The following is a 26991-nucleotide window of genomic DNA, read 5'->3' on the forward strand; positions in this document are numbered from 1 at the left end:
CTTCATTCATTTTTGTTTGTTTATTACATGCATCCAATGTCCTTATATATAGCTAAAGAACTAACCAATGACTCATCATTATTCTAGATCATTCTATAATATGATTAATCACCTAACTTGACTAATGCAACTTGGGCTATTATATTCTTTAGGGCCCATATATATGATTCATTACAGAAACACCTTGTATTAAAAAAAAAAAATTTGTGTATAATGAAACATGCTTCACAAGATATATATTGACAATTTTGAAAAGCTATCATCAAGTATGAAATCCAATTTGATAATATTTACGCAACATATAAATTTGCAGCACTATCAATCATTTGCAACATACTAGCAATTTCAGACGCATCATCCCAAGAAGCACCCTGTAAACAAAACGCACACCAAAATGTGATTTCAAAACAACAATAATTCATGTAATTTCAACAAAAGAAAACGAACCAAAAAGATGAGCTATTAGGTTTGTCATAATTTCGAACCAATGTTTTAAAAATCAAATTGGATGTCTCACAGGTGTGGCCTAACCAAATAATAAATAAATAATAAATACTTTAATAAATATAGTCTTTTTTTAACCAAAAAAATAATAAATATAGTCTTTTAGTCATAAGAGACCCTTTAAAAAAATTACAAGGCCCAAAATTCAAAATATAGTAAGCCCAAATACCCTAAATAGTTCAAAAACAGCAAGCCCGAGATAACCCTAATTATCAACTTTTGATTGTTTAAATAACATCACTCATTTGATTCAACAAAAACTATATTTGAACAACTAAAAGTTGACAACTTTTAGACAACTCTCTCTCTATTGTTTTTGTTGCAAAAGAAGAGAAAAGAGGGTTGTCCCAAAGTTGTCAACTTTTGCTTGTTTAAATAACATCACTCTTTGTACAAATAGTTTTGCCATGGTCCCATTATTATTTTGTTTTTAGTTTTTCCTTTTCTATTAAAATTCAATTAATATGTAAAGAATTATAATGATATGAGCATGCTTAACCCACCCGGGTTGGTGCATTGGTATTGGCTTGGAACTTGTAAGTGTGCTCCTCTTGAGGTCCGAAGTTCGATTCTCTCTGGTGCCAATTTGGATGGACTAATTTAGCTTTTTCAAAAAAATGATATGAGCATGCTTTTAACGTTACCCCTAGTACTATTAATGTTAAATAAATGGGCAAACACAATACTTTGATCTACTTAAGAGACATTTAATAATGACCATAATTATTAAAATATTAATTTTTACAAATACGATTTAAAAAAAAAATATATTTTTAAAAATACTAAACCACTATAAATATTTAACTTTTTTAGTATAGCATGAACATTATACATTGTAAATGATCAAATCATATTCTATTTGTTAAGTTAAAAGAAATAAAAATATGGTTAAAACCATCAAGTTTGTTTATGTGGTGCTTTTATTTCTTTCCCTATTACTTGTCATAAAGAATGTTGATGGTGATCCATTTTAAATCATTTCCATGGTTTCTTCTTTTGTTTGTAGTTTGCACACAATCTTTTATCTATTTTTAGTAACATTATTTTTTTTATGGTTTTTCTTTACAGCACTTAGATGTGATACTGACGATGATTGCCCAAAAATTCGTAAACCCGATGTTCATTATATCTGGAGGTGCATTGACAACATGTGTAATTTATCAAAGGAGCCCGCTACAGTAGACAAGAATTAGTTCATATACTAAGAACATAAATCTATGCAATACTCCTAATAATTCTGTTTTTTAATCTTTCTTTTTTAATCTTTTCTAATCAAGGAGTATACTTTATGTTAGAATATACCATGAGTTTCCATTTAGTTATTGTTTTTCACCCAATAATTCTGTTTTTTAATCTTTCTTTTTGTAATTTTAGGGACCTTGCAATTATGACTTTGTATTTTTTTATTATTTTGATAATCTATGACTTTGTATGTTAACACATTAGTCCTGAAATAAATTAATGCATTATGCAATATTAATACCCTTATTGAATTAGCATCAAATGACATTAAGATGTTAAATTTAACGCTTAATTAGTAAAATGGTCCTTAAAAACATTTTTTGTTTCACATTTATCCCTTAAAAAAAGGATCGAATAGGTCCCTTAAAGAAAAAAATGTCCGAATAGGTCCCTTAAAGACATCCCCGTTAATCAGTTTGGTCCCTTAAAGACATCTCCGTTAATTAGTTTGGTCCTCAAAAAAATGGACGGAAAGGACCAAACTGATTAACGGAGATGTCTTTAAGGGGACCTATTCGGACCTTTTTTCTTCAAGTGACCTTTTCGGACTTTTTTTCTTTAAAGGACCAATGTGAAACCAAAAATATCTTTAGAGACTATTTTACTGATTAAGCCTAAATTTATTTTGACACCAAATCTAAATCGTACTTATTTGATCAAAATTTGCACACACATTAATATCGATCTGAATTGTCATGTGATCAGCATCTCTCCCTCTCCCTCCCTCCCTCCTTCCCTCCCTCTCTCTCACACACATCTTCACGTATAAAGCATATTAAATCTATAAAAACTTAGAACTAATGTTGAGCAAGTTATTGAAAGAGGAGATATGAGACATGGTGGAGGTTTACATCGATAACATGATAGTAAAATCTGTCGTGGAACACCTACGTGAGGCTCACCTCTCCACTGTCTTCTAGGGAGTGCAACATGTGTCTGAATCCCAACAGATGCACTTTTTTGGCATAAAAGCAGGCAAAATCTTATGTTTCTATCTCACTGAGAGGGGAATCGAAGAAAATTTGGACAAGTGTGAGGCCGTAATATAAATGGAGACCCTAACCAGCAAGAAAAGGATAATGAATCTTAACAGAATGCTACAACTCTGAACAGGTTTATCTCCTGCTCCGCTCAGCACATCTTGATCACAAAAGTCCCAAATTCAATCACTTTCCACTTTTAATCCTCTTTGATCACACACTGACTTGAGCGTTAAGCCATTAACATGTTTTGCAGGTACCTTTCCCACCAGGATTTATCGTACCAGAAGCGTACCTCCACCGTAACCATCTCAAACCTCACAGTCGAAATCATTTTGTATTGTTTAGCGCAGATCAGGTTCCATAATCATGCAAATTAGTATGTAAAAAGATTAGGGATTTCAATTCATACCGGAAGAAGCTTATGGATTTTGGTTTTGAAACAAAAGTCCCAAAATTTTCCGTTTAAACACACTAATTGCAACACTTTTATTTCCATCAATGTAGTTCCTATGATGCGCGCGGCAATTAATGACTTGACATCCATGTTTATGTGCCACATCCTACTCCGACTAAATCAATTAATAGAAGGATTAGAATGATTGTCTTGTGTGTAACTAAAAAAAAAAAGACTGTCTTGTGTGTAACTAAAAAAAAAAAAGACTGTCTTGTGATTTTGAGGGTGACTTTGTATATAATTTCAAAATTTAATTTGGTAATGATACTCATTCAATCAACCAAGAAGAAAACCATTTAAATTGAGAAAACATAATCAAATGTAACAAAATCTTGAAAGAGCAAAACACACACACATAAACAAACATAACAAATCTGTTGAAAGAGTTCATTTCTGCATGACATTGACAATAATACCCAACAAAGCCACTCTTTGAAATTGTATGATTGTACTTGTAGGATAACTCCAGCAGATGAAACCTTTTATTTTTATTTTCATTTTCATTTTTAGAATTAAAGAAAAAGAAATCATCTAAAAATCATATTCCGACTTTGACATACAAGTCCAAATAGAAGCCGAAAGCAAACGCCTTGATTTCCAACCCAACACCAACTTATTGTTACTCATTTCCTCCACCCTATAACCATCGTTAAATAGACCCAATAACAACTTTGATTGACAATGATTACCATAGCTTATGGTAACTCCCTTGAACCCTTCCGCACCCAACCACTCCCCCCAAGAACCCCTCACTTGCCCCTCCTCTTCACCATTCATGTATAATTGGGCCACTGAGCCCATTATTCTTGGGCCCAAAAACACTTGTTCAACTAAACTCCTAGCCCATTTATTCATAGGAAATCCAGCCTCAAGTGAATCATACATAGCTGAATAACGGTGCAAAGAATCCATAAACAATCCCACAAAGCCTCCATCACTAGTGGGACCCACCTCCTCTTCAACTAATGTCACAAGTTTTGATTCCAATTCTTTCGCACCATTGAAAAACGAAGCAATAGAATCGGAGGCACGGTAACTAAGATGTGGTAAATGCATCACACAGTTAAACACCAAAGCCTCGCCACGAACAAGCTTCAACGTAGCAGCTCGAAACATTTCGTCTGAATCCAACCTACATTGATGAAAAGTAAACGGTTGTCCAACAGAAGCTGCAAACGACGTTAGTCGTCGTCCAGTTTCTTGAACAGTGGCAGTGGTTGATCTACGTCCACTGCCACGTTCTTTGTTTCTGGACAATGCAGTGATGCGAAGATGTGGGCCCGGCAGGCCTTCTTTACGTGATGAAAGTGATTGAATTAATGAAGCCCATTGGGCCCCTTCCATGATATCATAGTCAACTATGTGAACTCTTCTATCATGAGTAACGGCTTCAAGGATGGCTTGATTAGCTGTGAAGTGAGCGAACTTGACGTAAGGAGACATGTCTTGAAGAAGCTGAAAGGCTGAGAGTAAATCTGTTTGGTGTGGTCCAGTGAGTAAGCAAAGTTTGTTGTGGTGGTTGTTGGCGGTGGTACCAGTATCAGCGCCGTTTAGTAGAGTTTGGAGGGCGTCGGTAAAATACGCGGCGAGTCTCTCCATGTTGGTGCCATGAGTGGAAGACACTAAGTCTTTGAGCCGAATCAATATCACTTGAGCCAGATTGTGGCTCTTGTTTGTGCCTGTTAAGGCCTCCGCCGCCGCCATAAGGAGGTGCACAAGACGGAGGCCCTTTCTATCGTCGTCGTCAGTGTCTTCATCTGTAGTGGAATTGGAGTTGGACATGTCTCCCATGGATCCTTCTTCTTCATCTTGCTCAACGACCATTTTGTCTAGATTTGGATCAACGGTTATGATTTCATCGTTGGTGAGTGCATCAATGAAGTCATGGAAATCATCTTGGTTTGTGGTGAAGAAATCTAAATCGAGGAGAGGGGACAAGGTGATGTCTTCATCGGAAGTGGGGGTGGTCGTAGTGTTACTGTAATTGGAGAATTCAAGGAAATCAGGGACAACATCCATGACCATGTCTATGTCCATCTCCATGTTCACGATCAAACGTGATTACATGTAGATGTGGCACAGTTATGTAAGAAAAAGGAGGGAGTTATTTAACTAAGTCAAGTGTAGTAGTAGTAGTAGTAGTACCGACTTGTGCCGTACAAACTAATGCGAAGGGAGATTTATAGTGATTGGGGGGATAGAGAAAGAAGAAAGACATTCCAACAAGGGACATTTGGATCCAAATTCACCCTTTGCAAAATGACATCAGCCACACACATTTCAAATTTACTCCTTTCTCTAAAAATAAATGATAAACTAAATTGGATAATTGATTTCTTAATTTATCGAATTTTTAACTAATTAATGTTATAAATTGGTCTCTTAATTTTAATTATGTTTGTCATATTGATCTTAACTTTAACTAATGTCGCCACGTAAAATGCTAAAATAAGTGGTATGTTCAAAAGGAAAACATTTCGGCTCAATTGAAGGCAGATTAAAAGTTTGAATTTCGGTTCATGTATATATAATATAAGAGTCATGCTAATCGATGACCCCGGGACACTGGTTAAGAAAACCAAAAAAAAAAAAACTTTCAAATTGAAAATAATATTTTTTTTTTAACTTTTGAGAAGTTGACTGCACAAACACCAATGTCATATTGCTATATTTATTCCTTAGATAGTTTCAATTCAAATATAGATAGCTACCTATATTTATTATTAATGACAAGTTTCAATTCAAACATAGATAGATTGGTAAATCATGTCCCATAAACCTATGTTATGCTTTCCTCTAGCTTGTCTAGAAAATATATAATGCTCTATTGTAATGTTGAAGTACCCTAGTACTTTCTTCTTTATATATACACCAATTTGCTTATAAAAAAATATTATTAATTTGTTGGATTTTGAATTTGGTTCATAAATTTTTCATTTTCTAAAATTAATCGGCATGAGTCTAACAACTAAAATACTTTACAAAAAAAAATTGTTAATCATTTATTATACTACAAAAAAGAATATTTTATTTTGCTGCAACGACAAAAAAATTAAAGAATTTAATTTAAAAAATGTAACATCTGATTACACGTAACAGTTTGGGACCGAAAAGATCTTTAAGTTTTTTAAAACCAAAACTAAAGTATGTCTGGAATACATACGTCAGATGTTTGTACATAATTGAATTGTTTTTTTATTGACAGAAATAATTGTATCTCTTTAAAATAAAAAATGTGCTTCTATGAAGTGGTTAAAGAATATTACCAGGATCTTTGATTAAATTATGAGACAGCGACATGTGTTTCTTGTACTTGATAACAATTGTTTATATCACTTACAAGCGTATTTTAATGTATAAAATTATAAATCATAATCATAATTTTGCATAAACAAAGGGAATGACATTGTATTTTATACGTAAGAGCTAGAATTCAATAAAATGTATGTGCAATACTCATGGATTATATGAATATACTCTTTTTACCATTCTTGGATAAATTTGTTATTTTCATTGGGGAAATTTTGATTTATGTTGAGGATAGAAAGAAGCATGAAGTTCATCTCATAACTATACTACAAATGATCGACGATAAGAGTTTATTCGATAAGTTGTCAAAGTGCGACTTTTAGTTGGAAAAATTAAGTTTCCTTGGTTATGTGATTTGAAAAGGCGGAACTGTGATTGACCTATTAAAAGTAAAACTCATTTAGTAGTGGAATGTATCAAAGAACTAACGGAAATCAAGAGCTTCTGAGGATTGGTAGGTTATAATCATATTGTTGTGAATTTGTCTAAAATATCAGACCAATGAAAACTTGATATGTGGAGCAAATAGAATCAAGCAACCAAATATAAAGCGGATAGAGGTGGTGATAATAAAAGCAATCCACAAGAAAATAAACACGCCATAAGAAAGATAAAATAACAAGAACACAATAGTTTGTTTACCTAGTTCGGTCAAAACAACCTACTCTAGAGAGAGAGCAACTCTCCGTTCTACTATAATCAAACGAGTAACTTTACACAAGAAATCTCAATTGGGTTACAAGAATTAGCCTTCAATCCTAATTCTACCCAAGTATGAAATCTCTTCTCGTAGCCAAAAGACTCAAGTTGATCTAGTCTACCCAAGGTGAATCAATGATAATTCGCCCAACCCCTAGAATTATACCAAGAGGAATCTCATTTTGTTTCTCTCTAAAATCCTAGACTTTGTGGTGGCAAAGCTTAATCCGTATTCCTTTCACTCTTATTTTTCTATGAATAAAACAACTCCTATTTATAGAAAAATATATGCCTAAAACCTAGAATCAAATATGCTTTAAAATAAAACAGAATCCAAGTCACATATCCTTCAAAAGCTAATTTTTCAAAAAAGTCAGCAAACACGCAATGACAGAAAATTGTGCGCGCTTTTTCCTATAAATAGAGGTACATGCCACCATAATTTAACACACTAAAATTGAGAGAGCTGAAGACGGGAATGATCACTACAAAGGTCAAGGAGAGCAAGCTTTCTAAACTCTTTCGTCATAATAATTATGTCGATGATTAGCTAATTTTCTTAGGTTAGTTTGAGCAAATGAATTTTCCTTGAACTACTCGAGTCATGCAACTCGTTATTGTATTATTACAATTGAGTCATTATTGCTCATTTAATTATCATCTGTGTTTAATATTTTTCATTAGTATAATTATTTGTGAAATTGATCTAGACACCGAATGAATACTGACCCTTCCTTTTTCCCATTTGACACAAATGTGGAGATTTTTTCTTTGTGGTACGTTGACAAAAAAAGTTTGAGAATATTAACAAAATCAAAGTAGGTTGATATATTCATTAAAAAAAAATATAGAATTAACTTTTTTCTTGATGGAGCCCCTATAGAATTCTGTAACGGAGACGAGAGAGAGAGAGAGAGAGGGAGGGAGGGAGAGAGAGAGAGAGAGAGAGAGAGAGAGAGAGAGAGAGAATATCTCAGTTGTGTAGAATGAGAAACACGGAGCACTTCCAATTCCACTAATAAAAATACACATTCACTAAAATTTGAATTCTAACCATGAGTTATGCATAATTTATGTCCATCACACTTTCACAATAATTACCTACAGCTGATGAAATCTATATGGAAGACCTAAAATAAATTAATAAAATTTTAATATTTTATAATCTGTGGAAATTTGTTTATAATTTCAATTTTAAATTTTCGATAAACTTTCGTTCAAACCTTTTTAAGGATGTTAATTTATTAATGTGAGTGGACATAGAAAACCTTCAAAAGAAAAAAGAATAGAGAGAGAAAATATGTCAGTGTTGTTGAACGGAGAGTACTTCTCACCCCACTATGCCCCTGTACTTCTCATACCACTATGCCCCTATAACATTCTTAAACATATAACGTATTTTCATACTCAAATAAATTAAATAAAATGAATCTCATAATTAATCGAAAAAACATAGACAAAACCTTCTAGATAATATAAAATGAAAAAGAAATAAGACAACATTAAAAAAAATGACGTAGAGAGAGAGGATCATCTCGCTCTATCTTATAACATCCTTAAACATATATCATGCAAAAACTATTTCAATTTCATTGTAAAATTTTAAATCAAATTATTTAAATAATATTTTAAAATAAGCACATAAATAATATTTATAAAAAAAAATAATTCCGTGCATAATACGGACTAACATACTAAAATAATAATTTAACTCTGATCTGCTTTGCAAGTGTGTGTGGAAACAAATCACTTTGCAGTGGCCTCAAAAAAAAAAACAAATCACTTTGCAGTGGTTCTTGTTCTAGGAAACAAGATTCCCATGTATTGTAATGTAGATTTGAACCGAAATTGTCACTGAAAGCATATATAGTCCTTTATATATGTTTCATTTTTCACAAGCTAGTTACTTGCCAGGTATGACCCAAAACTTGACCCAACCCACCAAGCCAAATACTAATTCTTTATATAAGCAACAACTACATGTTTGATTTTTCTGTTGTCTATTTACTAGTTAATAATCCTTAATTAATTCTTAATCACAATCATTTTACCTATTTGGCTTTTTAATTGGGGAAAGACCTGCAACAACCTTGTGCAAAGTGTAAAAATTAAATAATTCTCAACATTGAAACTAGTAAACTAGATAGAAGTTGCAAAGTATGACTCAGAGGTTAGAAAGAAAGGAAGCGTAGAAAAAAATCATATGCAATTGGATCTTTTAATTGTATAGTTCACTTTGATCTAATTGAAAATATTCCCCCAATTTTAAAATTGCCATTTTTGGTTCCTCTATTTTTATATTTGGGTCGATTTTGATCATAGCTCATGTTTTTTGCCCTATAAATGGCGACTTTTGATGTCAAAAAAGGTGAATTTTGGTATCAACTGTGATATTTTATCTTCAGTAAATAGGCTTTTACCCCTGTAAAGTAGACGAGTTTTGATTTATCCCTTGCAAAAAAGGAAGTGTATACAAGTACAAGACAAATTTTGTTGAAATTTTGGTCATTTTAATACTATGATTTTTTCCTCTATTTACTTTTATAATTTTTTTTTTGAAGTAATCCTATTTACTCTTATTTTGTTTATTTCACTCTTTACAATTAATAATTAAAGTATTATATGATAAATCAATCAATAACTAACATTGTATTAACTTTGAAAACAATAACTATCTCCAAATCGGAGTTCAACTGGTAAAAAATATCAAAATTGTTAGGCAGTCACTTTTATAAGGTTTCAAATCTTTTTCATTTGTGTGTTGGTTTATAATAACTCTGTAATTTTATCTATCTATAAAAAATAAAAATCAAAATGAAAATTAAAAGAACAGAGGGAGCAGCTCATTTCAATCACGGGTTGCTCTTTCTTCAATGTTAGATGTCCGAAGTTTTTTTCTTGTTTGGACTGAGGAAGCAGCAAGTCGCTGGTCCGTGCCATAGTGCAGAGTTTAATTTCTATCAGAGTGATTTATAATTCACCAACCGAACTCATTATTAAAATGTTTAGAACAGGAGGTACGAAATTCCTCTCGTGTGAACCCAAAATATTAATTATATAATATGGTTCAATCCATTCACTATAATCATTTATAATCATCAAGTTGATAGAAGTTAATTAAAAATTTTAAAAATCAAGATGAAAGTTAGAGTTGAAGATATAAAAAACACTTATTTCATTCATCATGCATGAAAGCTACTACATAGTTGTCTTGTTTCATTAATAAGAAAAGTTCAATAATTATTTTATGGGTCATGCTAACCGGTGTCCCCGGAGCATTGGTTAAGGAAACCAAAAAAGGAAATTTTAAAATTGAAAATAACACTTTTTAGACTTTTGAGGCGTTGACTGCACAAACTTCAATATGATATTACTATATTTGGTTCCTTAAACAGTGTCCCGGGGCACTGTTTAGCATTTTCCTTATTTTATTTAACATAAAAAGAACCGAAGTTTTTTTTCCTTCTTTAAATCGCTTTAATTTAGACTTGAAAGCTCATTCCATTGTTTTACCCAATTCAATAATTAAGTTACTAAGTCGAAAAAGATACTTTGTCAAATAAAAAAAATGTAGAAAAAGATGCAAATGGCAACATCGATCTAAAAGTAGAAAAAGATGCAAATGGAGGCTTGTTTTTACCTGATGTCAACATCGATCTTTTCATTAATGAAGCTTGCTTTATTTTTTATCTTGTTTCATTTCTTTCCTCCCAACACCTTTTCAATAGTTGAGCATTAGCTTTGCCAACATTAGTTTTTATTTTAAACAAATGGTAATTATTAATACCCCACTTCACATAAATTTTTATATTCTACTTCTACCTCAAAAAATTATTATATTCATTATTTTTATAAATGAAGAAAAAAGGTTTGAAAACCCATTTTCTAGACCCCAATTTTACTTTTTTTTTAAAAAAAAAAAATTTATAGAATTTTGGCAAGGCTAGCTAATGTGGGACTTCTAACACACTCCCTCTCGTTTAGGATCAGACAAACTGGAACGTGAAATCAACAACAACGGGTGGCCCAAATATGAGAGGTCTTCACAATAAATGGATCTAGGATAAACCCTGATATCATGTTGAAAGGAAAAAATAAAAATAAAAAAATAGAAGAGGCATACGGCGAAAACCGTGTGACATAGAGCATTATAAACATTTCATTAGTAAAAATAAGCTATAAGCTAGCTGATAGCTGATAAGCTAGCTTATAGCTGAAAAGCTAGCTTATAACTGATAGCTGATGGCTGGTAGCTTATAGCTGAAAAACTAGTAGAATAAAATTAAAGTGTTTGGCAAATTTAGCTGTTTTAAGTATAAAATAACATAAAAATATATGGTTAGTGGGTAGTTTTTTTTTTTGTGTTAGTGGGTAGTTATTATAATTTTTAAAAAATAAATAAATAAAATTAATGAGAGTAAATATGAAATAAAATGAAAAAGCTATAAGCTATAAGCTCGTACGCTACTTGAAATAACATCTCAAAAAACGCTATAAGCTACTTAGAGATGCTCGTTACCAAACACTTCATATATTTTTTTCAAACAAGCTTATAAGCTAGTTCAATAAGCTATAAGCTAGCTTATTGAACTTACCAAACAGCACCAAAATATTAGTAGCATTAATTACAAAGGAACATTTACTATGGAATATGCTAAGAATACTCTAGAATATATTTATAATTTTATAATAAGAAAAATGTTAGAGCACATGTTAAGAAGATAAATGTGAAAAAAAATTATTGAGTTTGTGATGTATTCAATGCTCTAAACATTAATTGAGCTTGCCTATTGGATTTTTAGTTAATATTTATATATTTATGCAATGCGACCCTACTTATATAGTAATATTGTCTCCACATGGTCAATTCATTACACTGCAACTAATTATAAAAAAATAAAAAATGTTAAATAGTACACCCAGGCACCAATTAAACACATAAATAAGAAAATTTTATCTTGAAACTCGTGCATTCAATGCATTGAAAGTATAAAAAAATTATTTTTATCAACATTAATTTATGTACTTTATGTCTTATAGAATAAGTTGAACACCGTAGTATCCAACGTCTAAGATTTATTTTGTGGAAGCTCAGTATTCATAAGAAAGTGCAATTGAATAATGCTAGCAACACACTCTTTAATAAACACACTCCAACACACTCTCTTTTATTGGTTGAAATTTACATGGGTCTCATAAAAAAATGTGGACCCATATAACTTTTATGGGACCCATATAACTTTTAACCAATAGAAGAGAGTGTGTTAGAGTGTGTTTGTTAAAGAGTGTGTTGCTAGCACTCCTCAAGTGCAATTTATTTTGTGGAAAGCGCTTCGCGAGTGCTTACCCATAAAGGAAAGATTAATCTATAGAGGAGTGCAATGTTATTCTAAGTAGGAGTGCTCAAATCCAAATCAATCCAAATAAAAACCGAAAATCGATAAAAAAAACCGAAAACCGCTGGATCGGATTTCGGATTGATTTCTTAAAACCGATCCAAACCGAACCAAACCGCATACATATATTTTAATATTTATTTATCTTTTTATTAGTATAAATATATATATATATTGCATTAACCTTTTTTTTCATTTTAAATTTTGTTAATACTATACGTTAGTTTAATTTAATTTATTTTAAATTTTGATAATACTATATGTTTAATTTAATCTATTTTTTTTACTTTTAATATGTTTCGAATATAATTGGTAATTATCATTTCAAAATATTAATTTTCAATATATTATATGTTATATTTTACATCAAACTTAATATTTATTTTGTTAAAAATGTCAAACTATTATTTTGTAGCGTTTTTTATAATATTTATATTTATTAAAAAAAATACAATTTATAATTTGGATATCAAAAAATCGATCCAAATTAAACCGCATAATATTGAATCGGATTTTTTTTATTTGTCATCCAAAACCGAACCAAACCGCAAATGAATTTATTTTTGGATCGGACGAGTTTTTGCCTCAAAACCGATCCAAACCAAACCGCGAGCACCCCTAATTCTAAGTGCCCCTGTTGTGAGTCAACCGGTGAAAACGAATGACATTGTTTTTTTGGATGCAATGTTGCTCAAGAGGTCTGGATGGATGCGGAGTTATGGCCACAATTGCAGCAACAGGTCCTGAATCTGAATGCAACATGTTTTAAACAGGCACTATTCGAGTTTATTGGACCAGCTAGACAACAAGATTATGGAGCAAGTTTCTATGATCCTTTGGGCGATTTGGTGGGGACGTAACCAGAAGTGTTGGAATGATAAATTCCCAACGACTTTTGAAGTTAACAAACAAGCTACAAAGGCTTTAGATGACTGGCTGAAGGACAAAGCAACAAGATTAATAAATCACATACCGGTTATTCAAGAGGCTGAACAGCGCTGGTGTAAGCGAAGACCAGGTACACTGACATGCAACGTTGATGCGGCATGTTATGCAGAAGCGAATCAGTTTTGAATCAGATTGGCACCGTCTGAGTAGAACAGCGGCATACGTGTCTCCGTCGAAGACAGACATGAAGCGACAAGGTAGCCAACAACTGAACACCGGGTCAGCACACACAGCGGCTGAAACCCTAAAACAAAACAGAGAAAAAAAGGTTTTGAACCAGGGTTCTTTGTTACCAACTTAAATCTGAATATTTCTTATTGTATTAATAAGAAAATTAGTAGTCTATACTCTATATATACAAGAGGCTAAGCAAACACAGTCCCATAATAATAGGATCATATCAAAACAGAATCAGCTATCAAAGGTATCTAGAATCCTGCCTAATAATTCAAATAATAAATACAAAAATATATTTACCATGAACATAATTTATGATAAGTAATATAAGATGAAGCTTCCTACAAGGAGTTGAGTGCATCAAGTTTTTCAAGCCTCTGGGCTTTCGAAGTCAATTACAGTACCAACTACAAGTCAGCCATTACATCCATCCCCAGGAAACAATTGGGAATTAAGATTGTAGCCAACTGAAGCCCCGGCAATCAGAAAAAATTCTAATACGGGCCACAGGAGTATGATGGTAGTCTAAGAAGGAATTAAGGGGTAACGGTGCGAAAAGAAGTGCAGGCTGAAACTAGTTGGGACTTTTGGGAGAGGATAAGCACTGTCACATTACCTAGACTGTTGTTTGTTTTCTCATATCTGCATTTCTGCATTTTGTTTTTCTAGTTTCAGAACACGGGACCTGTAATCACCTTGATAAAGGCTTGAATTTTCATAATTTATATGATATTTTCAGTGTCTATTTAATTGCAATGAAACAAAGTAACAGATTATACAACAATTTGTGTGAATTTGTGAAAGAATGGTATATGATAGAAAAACAAATACATAGCTTTGTAACTAACAGAGGTGTCTGGCAGGTTCTAGTCCCACACCTCGTTGAACCTTCCCAAATTCAATGGTTTGAAGTGATATTGATTTCTGTGGACAGATCATGATAAATATTCACATTGGTATCTTCAGCATATACCCACCTGACCATCTAAGGTCTCAATTGGGAAGAGCTTTGGTGTATTTTTATTACAAACCTTCCCAAATCTCATGGTTTCAAAAGATTTGTCAACCCCAGTAATTATGTTCAAACAGCTGTACCTACTGATTCAAGTTTTCTCAAATTAGTTACCTATGCTTATAAAACACTTTTTACAACATCGATTTATAAGTTAAGGAAATAATCTTTGTTTTTCACTATGGTGTCAAATAACTTTATCAAAAATATGGGTCGGACAAAATGATGAATGCGAAAAATGAGTTTTGGCTGACGGGGATTCACAATAATCTACGCAAATTAATCTCACAGAGTTATGGTCATATATTTCCTCACTGGTCTAAGGATGTTTAGGGGCAGAGAAGAATGTGGACTTCTGGATTGTTCTGGTGTTTAGTTATGCAAAGCTTATTTCCAATTCCTCAGTCACTCTTCACACGGAAAATTCATTCCCAAAAGTCGTCTTTTAAAATTTTGTAACTCATCTAATATTAACTTATCATTTGGACTGTTTCTCTTTATCAGCTTAATACCTATGATATGCTTTGACTATGAAGTCCTCACAAAGCACTCTCCCCTAATGTTCACATCATGTTCTTGCTAATTCTGAATTTATTAACCACATATTCCTTGAAGACAATTTGATGTTTCACATGAAACTTAAGTTTGGCTACAAGAACCGGTCAATCTGGTGAATTAAAGATACATTTTGGATCATGAATAAATTTTTAAGGTAACAAAATCTTTGGATTGAGCAACAGAAGTAGATTATATGTTGACAAAATAGATATTAAACGAATGAAAGCAAACAGAACACATCACACATGATCGAAAAATAAAATTGATATTTAACACTAATACACTATGCTATGCTACTATCTTTGCTCTAAAAGTAAACACAGATAATAAAGGGGCAAGTGACCAATAGCACTAACAGCCAATAGATGTTTCATGTTGCAAAAATACACAACACCAGTCTACATACTTTTCAGAGTTAAATTTCTCGTTTCCATGAAGAGAAAGCACCGTTTTATATTTCGAAAAAAAAGTCTTACCTATAATCAATCATCAACAAGACATAATATACAATTTTGTTAACCTTGTTTCACTTCAAGGCATTGCTGCTATTATCGGGAGCAACATAAAATGCCTTCGTCGCTGCTATGGCAGAATCTCCTCTCTTGACAATTTTCTCAAGCTCTTCAACCTTCTCCAACAACGATGATACATTTGAATTGGTACATTGAACCAGCTTGTTTGCAGTATCTAGCGAAGTACATAACTGAACAAAGGATAATAAAAAACTCATTATTCATATAATAAGGTTAACATATCAAGAGACAGATAAACAATAGGATAAATGTATATTTAACTGAACAATTTACTCTTAACAAATGAATTAATCAATCCCAAACACTAATGAAAAAAACAACGTTTACATTGTATGCACATACATAACAAATCATACATTATTGCATTATCAATCGTCAGTATGTTAATATTGCTCATTTTTAAAATTCTTGGCTAAATGGCTCAGCTTAGAGGAGATAAACACAACAAATACGGATTTCGATCCTTTGTTGATGCATCAAGCAGTCTGCTCTAGAGCTATTGGATCAAAGTTGAATACAAGTTATAACTTTCTCTCTCTTAGATCCAATGGCTTTGCTGCGGACGGTGCAGCAGCCGCGAAGGGTCCAAACATAGCAAATACAGACCAATCGTCAAACATTAAAATCCCCTTCCCTCCTCTCCCTTGTTAGTCAGCAATAACAAACAATTATTCACAATAATAATAGAGATTATTTGTTACTGGAGTAAGTCCGTGGTTTTTTCTTTTTCGCTTTCACATTGAGAGGGTTTTCCACATTAAAATTCTTAGGTGTGATTTTTTTTTTTTTCTCTATTCTCTTCAATTTTACTTCGGTTTAGTGCCAATTTTGAGTTAACAGTGTAGGTAACTTATGCAACATTTCTCAACAGTTTATAAAATATCTACGCAAATATCTAAATGTTGAAATATATATCTAAGAATTTGTGTTGACCTAAATCAACCTTACAAAACCGGCTTGTGTAAGATGATGATCGTCATCACTTATAAACATATTTCAGACCTTATCTCATCAAATGTGCGACTCTTAATAATCAATATGATTGGAGATTTGAGGAGAACAAATTGAAAGGAAAAAATACCTTCAATGTTAGAGAAGTCCAAGAATGGTCGGTGGAATTGAGCGCAGAGTTAAGTTGATCGTAGTTTTCCTGAAACGACAATAATGAACAACGCTATTCAATTGAGATTTTGATGTGAAAGAAAATAAATACGAGAAAAAAAAAAAAACCTGAAAGAGTTTGGTGAGGTCAGGAAGTGGTGGAGGAGGAGCGTTATTGTTGTTGAGATCTGAAAGAGAAGATTTAGAAGACGAAGAAGAAGAGGGATGATAGGAGGGTGAGGTTGTTTCTCGTCCCTCTTCATTTTCTTCTCCAACGTCGCTCAGAAGATCTCCGATGCATAAAAGGGGCCCTCCGATTCCTCTCATATTTCTGCAACTTATGTTTTTCAGCTTCTTTTGCTTTCCAAGCCTCAACTCAATTCAATTTACTTTTATACAATTTTAAAATAAGAATTTAATTTATATGGACAGTCGTAAGTGTAAAGTTATTTTACACATACGTCTAATAATATACCGACACATCATGTATGGTAATTAAAAATACATGATGTGTCACATTCATTAAATGATGTAAAAAATATTTACACCGACAGTGCACAACAATTAAACTCTTAAAACAAATATGATAAGCTGATATCTACCGTACTTTTTTAGATTTTTAATCGAGTTTTCTCTCTTGCCATTTTTTTATTTGGTGTTATTTTAATTTTTTTCTTAGTGCGAAATATTTGTTTTAATTTCTCGTTTTAGTATGGTGTTTGTCCCGTCTTTGTATGATGTTTGTTTTTTTGTTCAGATTTGTAGGTTTGTTTCGATCCAAATTCAGTGCAGATTCAATGACTTTAGCATCATCAACGTTGTAGATTCAGATACATGATTATTCAGGACATTTGAAGTTTTATGCTATTAACTCAGATGTTGTGAGCTTGTTTGCAGATTCGTCCTTATTAGATTTGAATGAATGAACGAACGATTATTGTTGTTTTTGAGTCATAAAAAAAACAAATATGATAAGAGTTTAATGGAAATGCACTACCACGCATTTCTTTTTCTCATATAGTAAACGATATTTTTAGAAACAAAAACCAATTTAGATGGATACTATAATAATTAAATATGCAGTTCGGATTGATCGTTCACTAAGGAGGGTGTATTGGATTAAGATTTTATGAGACAATTTTGGCAAAAAAAATCCTGATGATTTTATGAGATTTTGTTGGACTATATTAATTTTGTGAGATTTTAAAGACTTTTTTATAAAGACTTTTTTACAATCAAGATTTTTAACACATGATTTGAATGGATTTTGAGAGATTTTTTCAAAAGACTTTTTTACAATCAAGATTTCATAACACTTTATATATTAGGAAACTTTGTATATTAGGAAAATTTTAAAAGAATCAATAAATTTTAATAAAAGAAATTATATTTTTTTGGGAATCCAAAGATTTTAAAAAAAACCTTACATTTTTTTTTACGTATATGTTTCTTTTTTTTTTTGGGTACATTTTTACGTATATGTTTCTAATCACCAATAAAAAGGTTATCACCACACCACCATTGATGGAAAATAGAAGCAGATGAATGTGTGACGAAAAAATTTGTTTGCCGTTGTAATTAATCAAAACTTTGTAAAAAAGATGTAGAATTTGTTAAAATATTTTTTTGCAAAAAAACATATTTGATAGGTAAAGAAGAAGAAAACCGGTATAATGATGATGAAAGTAAAAAGTCTTGAAGAGTTTGAAAAATTCTCAAGGCTTTTGGGAAGATTGTTGAAAAAGTGAACAAAGAAAAGAAGAAAAAATTGGGTGCAGTGATGATGAACTGTGAAGAAGAAGAAGAAATTTGATACAGATGAAAGTAAAAAAGTCTTGGAGAGTTCAAAAAAGTCTCAAGGCTTTTTGTGAGATTGTTAAAAAAGTCTGTCGTCAAGTGTATTTTCAACTAAAAAGTCTCTCAAAATCCATTCTAAACAAGAATCCATCAAAATCGGTAGACTTTTGAATACCAATAGACATTTTAAAAGTAGGAACAAATCTCAATTGAATACCAACTGATTTTATTGCCCTGAAAAAAAAATCTTATTTATCTTGATTGAATACCACAAGATTTATTTAACTTTTTAAAAAGTCTTGATTGAATACCTCAAGATTTTTTTGTCATAAAAAAGTCTTTTAAAATCCCATGAAATCCCAATCCAATACACCCCCCTAAATAGACTTATAAAAAAGTCTTAGCCTGCTCTATTTAAAGAAATGGGTTGGTCTGGCCTGAGCCTATGTAGGGTAGACCTTAAGGCTATGTTTGGATTGGTGGTACAAAATGGAATGGAGCGGAATGGAACATAATGGAATGAAGTGGAACAGAGCGGAATGGAGTAAAGATATCATTCCATTGTTTGGATATATTTTAGAAATATTCATTCCATTGCATACACCCCAATTTGGAGGGGAAAGAAAATTAGAAGATTGGATGGTATGGGATGGAATGGGTTCCATTGTGTTTCATTCAACTCCATTCATTATTTGCAAATCCAAACAATGGAACTTAGTTAATTACCACTTCATTCCATTTCATTCCATCCTTTACCACCAATCCAAACATAGCCTAAGGCCCGATAGGCCGACCTGACATATTCTCACCTCTAGTCACATAAAATATAACAAATTCCAACGTAGCCCAGTGGAGACTATCAGGTACTAACACGCTATTCATCAAGAATGTCACAGGTTCTATTCCCACCAACCCTAAATTTTGGATTTTTCTAATCTTTATTTTTTTTTTCTTTTAAAAAATCATGTTCAATACTTAAGATTCGAACCCACCCACTTGAAAACCAAAACATTTATATATATATATATATATATATATATATATATATATATATATATATATATATATGGACAATTTCAGCACAACTATTTTTAAATAAAAACAAGCATTCTCATTTAAGTATACTATATTAATTTTTTGATAATCAATTTTGTGCAAATATTAAAGTAAATCATTCATAATATCAAGTCATTTGGCACAGTAGAATATTACTTAGTGTATGCAATTTAATTTTTTATGATTAAATTTGTGTTTTTTAGTACTTAAATATTTGTATGAAATATAATTTTTTTTATTTAATTTATATATTATAATTTTTTTAACGGCCCCCCAAATTTTATTTTCTGGTTCCACCACTGCATATATATATATATATATATATATATATATATATATATATATATATATATATAAGTTATTCATTGAATTAAAAAATGAATTTTTGTATAATCAAGACTAGAAGAAGTATGACAATGTAATTATAATATTCTTTAGTGCCTTATTTCATTTCATTAACAACATTTTAGAGTACAAATACATTATTTCAAGATCCTAAAATTATAATACAAAAAAAAATTATTGGATGCTGACACAACATTTAAATGGCAACTCATAAAATATTCTAGTATAAGGTATATTGCATTTTTTTTTTCAAGTACAAGAGCTTATTCTTCCCTGCATGGAGTTTGTCTTCTCTAGTCGAACAATATCCGTACACACATGTTTTCAATGCACTTATAAAATGAAGGCTGCAAGTCTGGAATTGAAGGATTCACATTGGAAATTTTAGGACAATCACGATGAGTTTGACATTTAGTTTGTCCTGCAATGAAAGAAGAGAATAATATAGTAATTCTAAAGTACGAACAAAAAAGTAAAAAAAAAAGTCATTTGAAAAGGGTGAAAATATGATTTACCGTCAACCTCCTTTGCAATAAAAAATAGGAAAAGAAATAAAATCACAGCACAAATAAATTGGAGAGTTTTAGCCATATCTTTTTTCTCTTTTCATGCAACAACTAGAATCGGATTTGATCACTTTATAGTGTATTAAACTCATTCAAATTATTAGAAAAATGTATTGTGTTTGTCCCTTTAGCACACTTTAGACAATGTCTCTTAATTAGATCAATGTGTTGTGTTTGTTTATTTAGCATACTTATTAGAGGGTTTATATAAAAAATTGATAATCAATATGATTCGATATTTTTTAATTAAAATTTCAACCTTTCATAATATATAGCAACGAGAAATTATATATATATTTCAAAAAAAAATTATAGACTATGATAAAGTTGTTTGTATGAATATACCAAAAAAAAAAAAAAAAAAAAAAGTTGTTTGTATGAATAATTCACAAACAACGTGACAACATAATCATGGTTAAATTGAACGAATCATTGGATTATTTAAATCTAAACATATTTGATCATAGGAATGAGTATTAAATTTTGTAGTTGCGTGAATTCTTTTTTATATTTTTTAAGTAGTCTAGTGGCTATAAATCTCACCTTAAACAAAGAGTTCGAATCCTAATTACTCATGCATTTATATTTGCCTTACTATATATTTTTATTGATATCAATGAATTTTTTTATTTTTTTTTTTTTGCAAAATCAGAAGTGCTATTAAGTTGGCATGCAAATGAACCACCAAGGAAGGTATCCCACCAGACTAAGTCATCTAGTAAAAAAATCTACATTTGCAATTATATCAGCAAAAACATTTCATTCCCTTAAAATGTGAGAAACTCGAAAAAATATATTAGGATTTTTGTGGCAACACTGTTGATATAAAATATATTCACATCAATTCTATAATCCTCATTGATATAAAATATATATATATATATTAGGATTTCTGTAGCTACACTCAGTTGTTACTAACCATATCTAAGATAGGGCAACTGCTGGTCTCAAAAAATATGTCTAAAATTTGGTCCTGTAATAAAAAATAGGGGTCCATTAAGTTACCAAAATTCTTATTTTTGTCTACCCTTCTTATTTTTTTATTTTTATTTTTGTTGATATATTACCCTTGTTATTCTCTTTGTATACGTATTATTGTATCAAATATCAAATAATTTTGGTACAAAGATACTTGATAGGGTTGATATTAATTGATAGAAGAAGTTGCTAAAATGATACATAATTATCATTTTGGTACAATGATACTTGATATGGTTAAAATAAAGACATTGAATCTAGCATGAATATTTTTTCGATGCATGTTAAAGTTATTGAAAAAGTACTTTGAGATCGTCCATGTCACAATGAAGGTGGAAAAGATCCTTGTTGTTCCGTTATTGGATAAATTAATTTGGAGTGAGAAAAACAATGGTGTGTATTTGGTGTGATCCGAATATCGATCAATTACCAATGAAGGAAAGATCTTTATTAAGACACCAATCAAGGAGCAGAGAAGCATGGGGTAGTTTATGGATGATACAAGCACCACCTACGGTCAAACATATGTTGTGGAGGTTGTGTACGGACTGTCTACCTTCTTCTCGGGTGCGGTTAAGAAATTGCCATGTCCAATGTTCAATTGAATGTCCAGTATGTACAACGGAACCGGGGGAAAATTGGCACATATTCTTTGAATGGGTATTGAGCACATTATACAGCGGCGCTTGCAAAGGTATCACAATCACAACATCAACGAATTAATTCTTGATATTTGTTGCACAGAGAATGTCCAAACTGCAAGTAAGGCTATTTTTCTGCTATGGAACCTATGGCAAAACCGCAGTAGTTGTGTGTGGAATCACAACAAAATGAGCACAAGACAAATTGGCATGAAAGAGGGCAAGATGTGGGAAGATTGGGCCATTGTACAAGGCTTAATTGAGGAGCAAAATCATACAGTAATAACAATGTTATGCCACTGTGCCCCGGTTATTTGAAGTGTAATGTTATAACAATTTCTTTAGGCGGCGTTTGTTTCACTTCTTAAAATAATATTCCCAGGATTGGAAATAAATAAACTCACGTTTGGTACATTGAAACAGAAAAAAAAGTCTTGGAATAAAAATTACTTAGGAACCTCAAACTACCCACGTTCCCCCCACGTTCTTCTCCAATTTATTCCCATGAGATGAGGGCTGGAAAATTTTGTTCCCTAGAACCATGAACTCATGTTCTGCTATGAAAACCCATTTTTACCCTTTGACATACTCTAACCGCCAGTCCGTATACATACCCATTATTTTTTCTTAATGGAAATGGAAATCAAAGCTCGTAGGAGAGAATTTATGGACATTGATATGAACATATTTAGTAAATATGGTGATCGTCGTGAACAAATTTTACAAATCTCCAGGGTAATATTGGTGATTTCATTATATCTACATCAGGGGTATTTTGATAATTATAACATTAATTCTCAAGAATATAGATTGCAAACCAAAATAATTTAGTTATTCCTTGGAATTTTTTAAGAAAAACTGCCCAGAAATAAAGTTACTAACCAAACACTTTTTTCCCTATTTTTCTGGGAATAAGATTCCTACTTTTATGTTCCTAGGAAAGTTAATCCTGGGAATCAATTTTGTATCCACGAAACAAACACCCCCTTAAAATAGAATACAAATTTTATTGTCCTTAAGAAGCAAAATAATTTCAGAAAAGAGTTTCTAAATTAGTACAAAATTGAGAATTGTTCTAAAGTGTGAGAAAAAACTATAAGTTCTTGTACTTATTGTAAGTATCACGTCGAACGATTAGATATAAAATATTTCATACTTATAACTTTGAAGAATAAATGATGTGATCATTAATCTCAAACTGGTTCTTTCAAAAGAACAGCAAAATATCAAAAATTATAAATTTGTCAATAGACGAAAGTGTATTTATATTTATATTCTTTAATTATACCTATACACTTATTTCACTTGTTAACAATTAGTCTCTAATAATTATCTCTCATTAATATTCTTCTATTAATTAAAGTCGACATATTACAATAGATATAGTCAAATTTATTTAGAATTAATTTCTTATATCTTCAAGAACTTGTTGAGGAGAATAAGAAGTAATTTGCACTATCGAGTGGTTGAGCTATAATATAAATAAGATTTATATTTTGTTTCTCTTATTTTTATAGAACAATCATGGTTGTTAAAAGGAGGCCAATTATTTCAATATGATTAAGTCATTGATTGGAATAAGATTACTGCTAATAGTTCTTGAAAGAGTCGAAATTAAAGAATGAAGTAAGACTTAGTTTTTTACATCTAGGCTCTGTTTGGTAAAATAAAGCTATAAGCTAGCTGATAGCTGAAAAGCTAGCTTATAGCTGATAACTGAAAAGTTAGCTGATTGAAATTAAAGTGTTTGGTAAAATTAGCTTTTTAAATAATTGATAAATATAAAAAGACATAAAAGGACATTTATATGTAGTGGGTAGTTTTTGTTTTAGTGGTTAGTTTTTTTATTTTATAAAAAATAATAAAATTAAATTTAAAGGTTAAAAATGGAAAAAACTGTAAAAAGCTATAAGCTATAAGCTCAAACGTTACTTGAAATAGCATCTCAAAAGAAGCTATAAGCTCGTGAGAAAAGCTTTTTACCAAACACTTTTATTTTTTTCAAACAAGCTTGTAAGCTAGTCCAATAAGCTATAAGCTAGCTTATTGGACTTACCAAACACACCCCTAGTTATAGAAAAACAAAGTTCTGATTTCTACATAAAAAATATATGATACGAGATGTGTGTCTAAACCTTCTACTCTTCTCTATATTATAGATAGATTTACATACTTCAAAATCATATCGGTCAGATTGATTATGAAGTTTTACGCACATATGTGTAAAGTCACACATGCATTAGAATCATATCGATCAATAAATTGGATTGATTATGAAGTCATATACACATTTGTCCTTATTTGCATTTAGCAATTCTTGCTTAGGCACAAACCCAAATAAAATATATTTGGGCACACAAACACAAATCAAAAAGTTTAAAAGAAAATAAAATAGTCACATCAATTAACATTATTTTACTTCTTTTCTTTTAATTATTTTTATGATTTTGTGAGTGTGCCTAACAATTGTCATTTGTGTTTGTGTCTATCGAAGAATTTTCTTACATCAGAATCATATCGATCAACATATCATATTGATTATGAAATCTTCTGTTTAAGAAATAATTTTTAAAAGGGTCACAATTTAAACTTGTCTGTTTCTTGAGACTACTTTCGACTTTATTTTTACTTCAGAAACTGACAAAAAAATATGAGAAAAATTTTGAAGACGAAAGAGTTTAGATAATGGTTATGTTAAAAATTAATTTTCTATGGGAAAATTTTAGAAAGCGTCAAAGTATTATTTTTACTAAAAGTGACGGAGAAAATTGTTCTTGTAGATTACAATAGGAATAATTTTTGTAATACCCATTCTTCAGTTTGTATACACTTTGGAGTTTAATACTCATACAATAACCGTACGCATAAGTTGTCGATGCACTTATAAATAGAAGGATGGATGTCGCGAGCTAAAGGATCCAAATTGGTAACTTTTGGACATTCATCATCGGTTTCACATTTAATTTTAATTTGTGCTACAATGAAAGAAGAAAATAAAATTATATTACTACAACGAGATAAAAGGTTGTGTGGGACTAAAAAGTAAAAAAGGTAATTTGAAAAGGGTGAAAACATGAATTACCGTCAACCTCCTTTGCAATAAGAAATAGGAAAAGAAATAAAATAATTGCATAAACAAAGATAAGAGTTTTAGCCATATTTTTTTTTTCCTTTTGCATGTAACAAATATATTATTTGATCAATTTATAGTGTATTAAGCTCATTTTAATTATTAGCAAAATGTATTATATTTGTCCCTTTAACACACTTAAACAATGTCTCTTAAATAAATCAATGTCATGTGTTTGTCTCTTAAATAGATCAACGGGTAACATACAAAAACGTGATAATCATTAAAAATCTTTCACAATAAAATTAAGGATGTAACGACCCACTTTAATAATTGATGATTAGAGTTGTTATTAGGAATAAGAATATAATTAAGATGGGAAATGTGTCAAACGAGAAATTAAGAATGCGTTAGTTGGCTTATCAAAAAAAAAAAGAATGCATTAGTTGTTGACCAACATGGGAGAGACTAAAGTTAGGATGGGACCCACATTTATGTGAGATGAGGAAAAAATGAGAATAAATCAGAATTCATGTATAAATCTCGCTATTCTTGAACCGTGTGTTCAGATTAGAATATTCTTTCGGTGAGATTGAATGTGTCAGATTTGTACTTTGTTGATGATTTAGGCTTCAAATACCAAGGGGAAAGGTAATTGCAAAAAAGTTAATATTCCAACGCTCAAGTCAATATTTAGTTAAGGTGAGACCGTGAGAGAAAATACTAGATTGGGTAATGTAAATGCACGTATATTCTCGTTTGTTTTGCATAGTGTCAAAATAAAATAGTGTTAAAATAAATTGATTTGATTAAAGCAATGTTTAGTCTATAATGTTTTCGTAAAGGTTTTCAAAATGCTTTAAAACTTAGTAAATTTTTCATATTCAAGCATTTTGAACCGGTGCATACGAGGTATGAACCGGTGCATGTTTCCCATAATCTATGCACCGGTACATGGAACCTTTGAATCAGTTTATGGCTGGTTTAACAAAAATCTGAGACTTTTTGAACCGGAACATCATGATCTTGTACCGGTGCAAAATCTTATATGTTTTTTTACAAATCTAAGTGTGTGAACCGGTGCATGGTTTAAGTATGCTGATGACATGAAATTATATTATGTTTTTAACTAGTATTTAGGCTAGTTTTTAATGCTTTTTAGTTAGACTGAAGACCAAATGCAAGCAAATACCTAAAGTTACGAAGTTACTTGACCAAAAAGTAAGAATAGAAGAAAATGCATAAAAACGAGCAAAAAATTGGTAACAAATCCCGACTTATCGATGCCACGATGCCATGAGATATATTTGAAGAAAGTCTGCGCAATTTTGGTAACAAATCCCGACTTATCGTACCACGATGACAACTATCGTACCACGATGGAAATTTCTGAAGCCATCGTGACACGATGAGACACGATGAAAAAGCTCAAGCATACTAAAAATCTATAAATAGAGTCCTCTTCCTTCACAACTATTCATTCATAAATTCAGAGAAGTACAACTTTCGAAGGAGCAAAGGAAGAGAAGCAAGGAGGGCTAATGAGCTCTCAAGGGAAAGCAATTCTCCCCCACCATAGGGAGACGAGACTTCTTCCGCAAGGAAGCGAGGTTACTTTTTAT

The 26991-nt window shown here is 31.3% G+C and overlaps 2 protein-coding genes and 1 long non-coding RNA gene across 3 annotated transcripts; all 3 read right to left on the reverse strand.

The window, feature by feature from the left end:
* Positions 1 to 3484: 3484 nt before the first annotated feature.
* Positions 3485 to 8069, reverse strand: LOC123909591 (protein NODULATION SIGNALING PATHWAY 2-like). The gene has a single exon (XM_045960457.1). It carries the CDS (start codon positions 5224 to 5226, stop codon positions 3715 to 3717), a length of 1512 nt encoding a protein of 503 aa, XP_045816413.1. The 5' UTR covers positions 5227 to 8069; the 3' UTR covers positions 3485 to 3714.
* A 7540-nt stretch (positions 8070 to 15609) lies between these two features.
* On the reverse strand, positions 15610 to 17301 carry LOC123909592. Its single transcript, XM_045960458.1, has 3 exons — positions 17046 to 17301; positions 16897 to 16965; positions 15610 to 15985 (listed from the first exon to the last, which is right to left on the reverse strand). Exons 1-3 carry the CDS (start codon positions 17241 to 17243, stop codon positions 15809 to 15811), a joined length of 444 nt encoding a protein of 147 aa, XP_045816414.1. The 5' UTR covers positions 17244 to 17301; the 3' UTR covers positions 15610 to 15808.
* A 2887-nt stretch (positions 17302 to 20188) lies between these two features.
* LOC123909859 lies at positions 20189 to 20840 on the reverse strand. The gene is made up of 2 exons (XR_006810020.1): positions 20630 to 20840; positions 20189 to 20535 (listed from the first exon to the last, which is right to left on the reverse strand). It is a non-coding gene; the product is annotated as an uncharacterized LOC123909859 (long non-coding RNA).
* Positions 20841 to 26991: the final 6151 nt, after the last annotated feature.

This window comes from Trifolium pratense, linkage group LG2, assembly GCF_020283565.1.
Source record: "Trifolium pratense cultivar HEN17-A07 linkage group LG2, ARS_RC_1.1, whole genome shotgun sequence".
Lineage (NCBI taxonomy): Eukaryota > Viridiplantae > Streptophyta > Magnoliopsida > Fabales > Fabaceae > Trifolium > Trifolium pratense.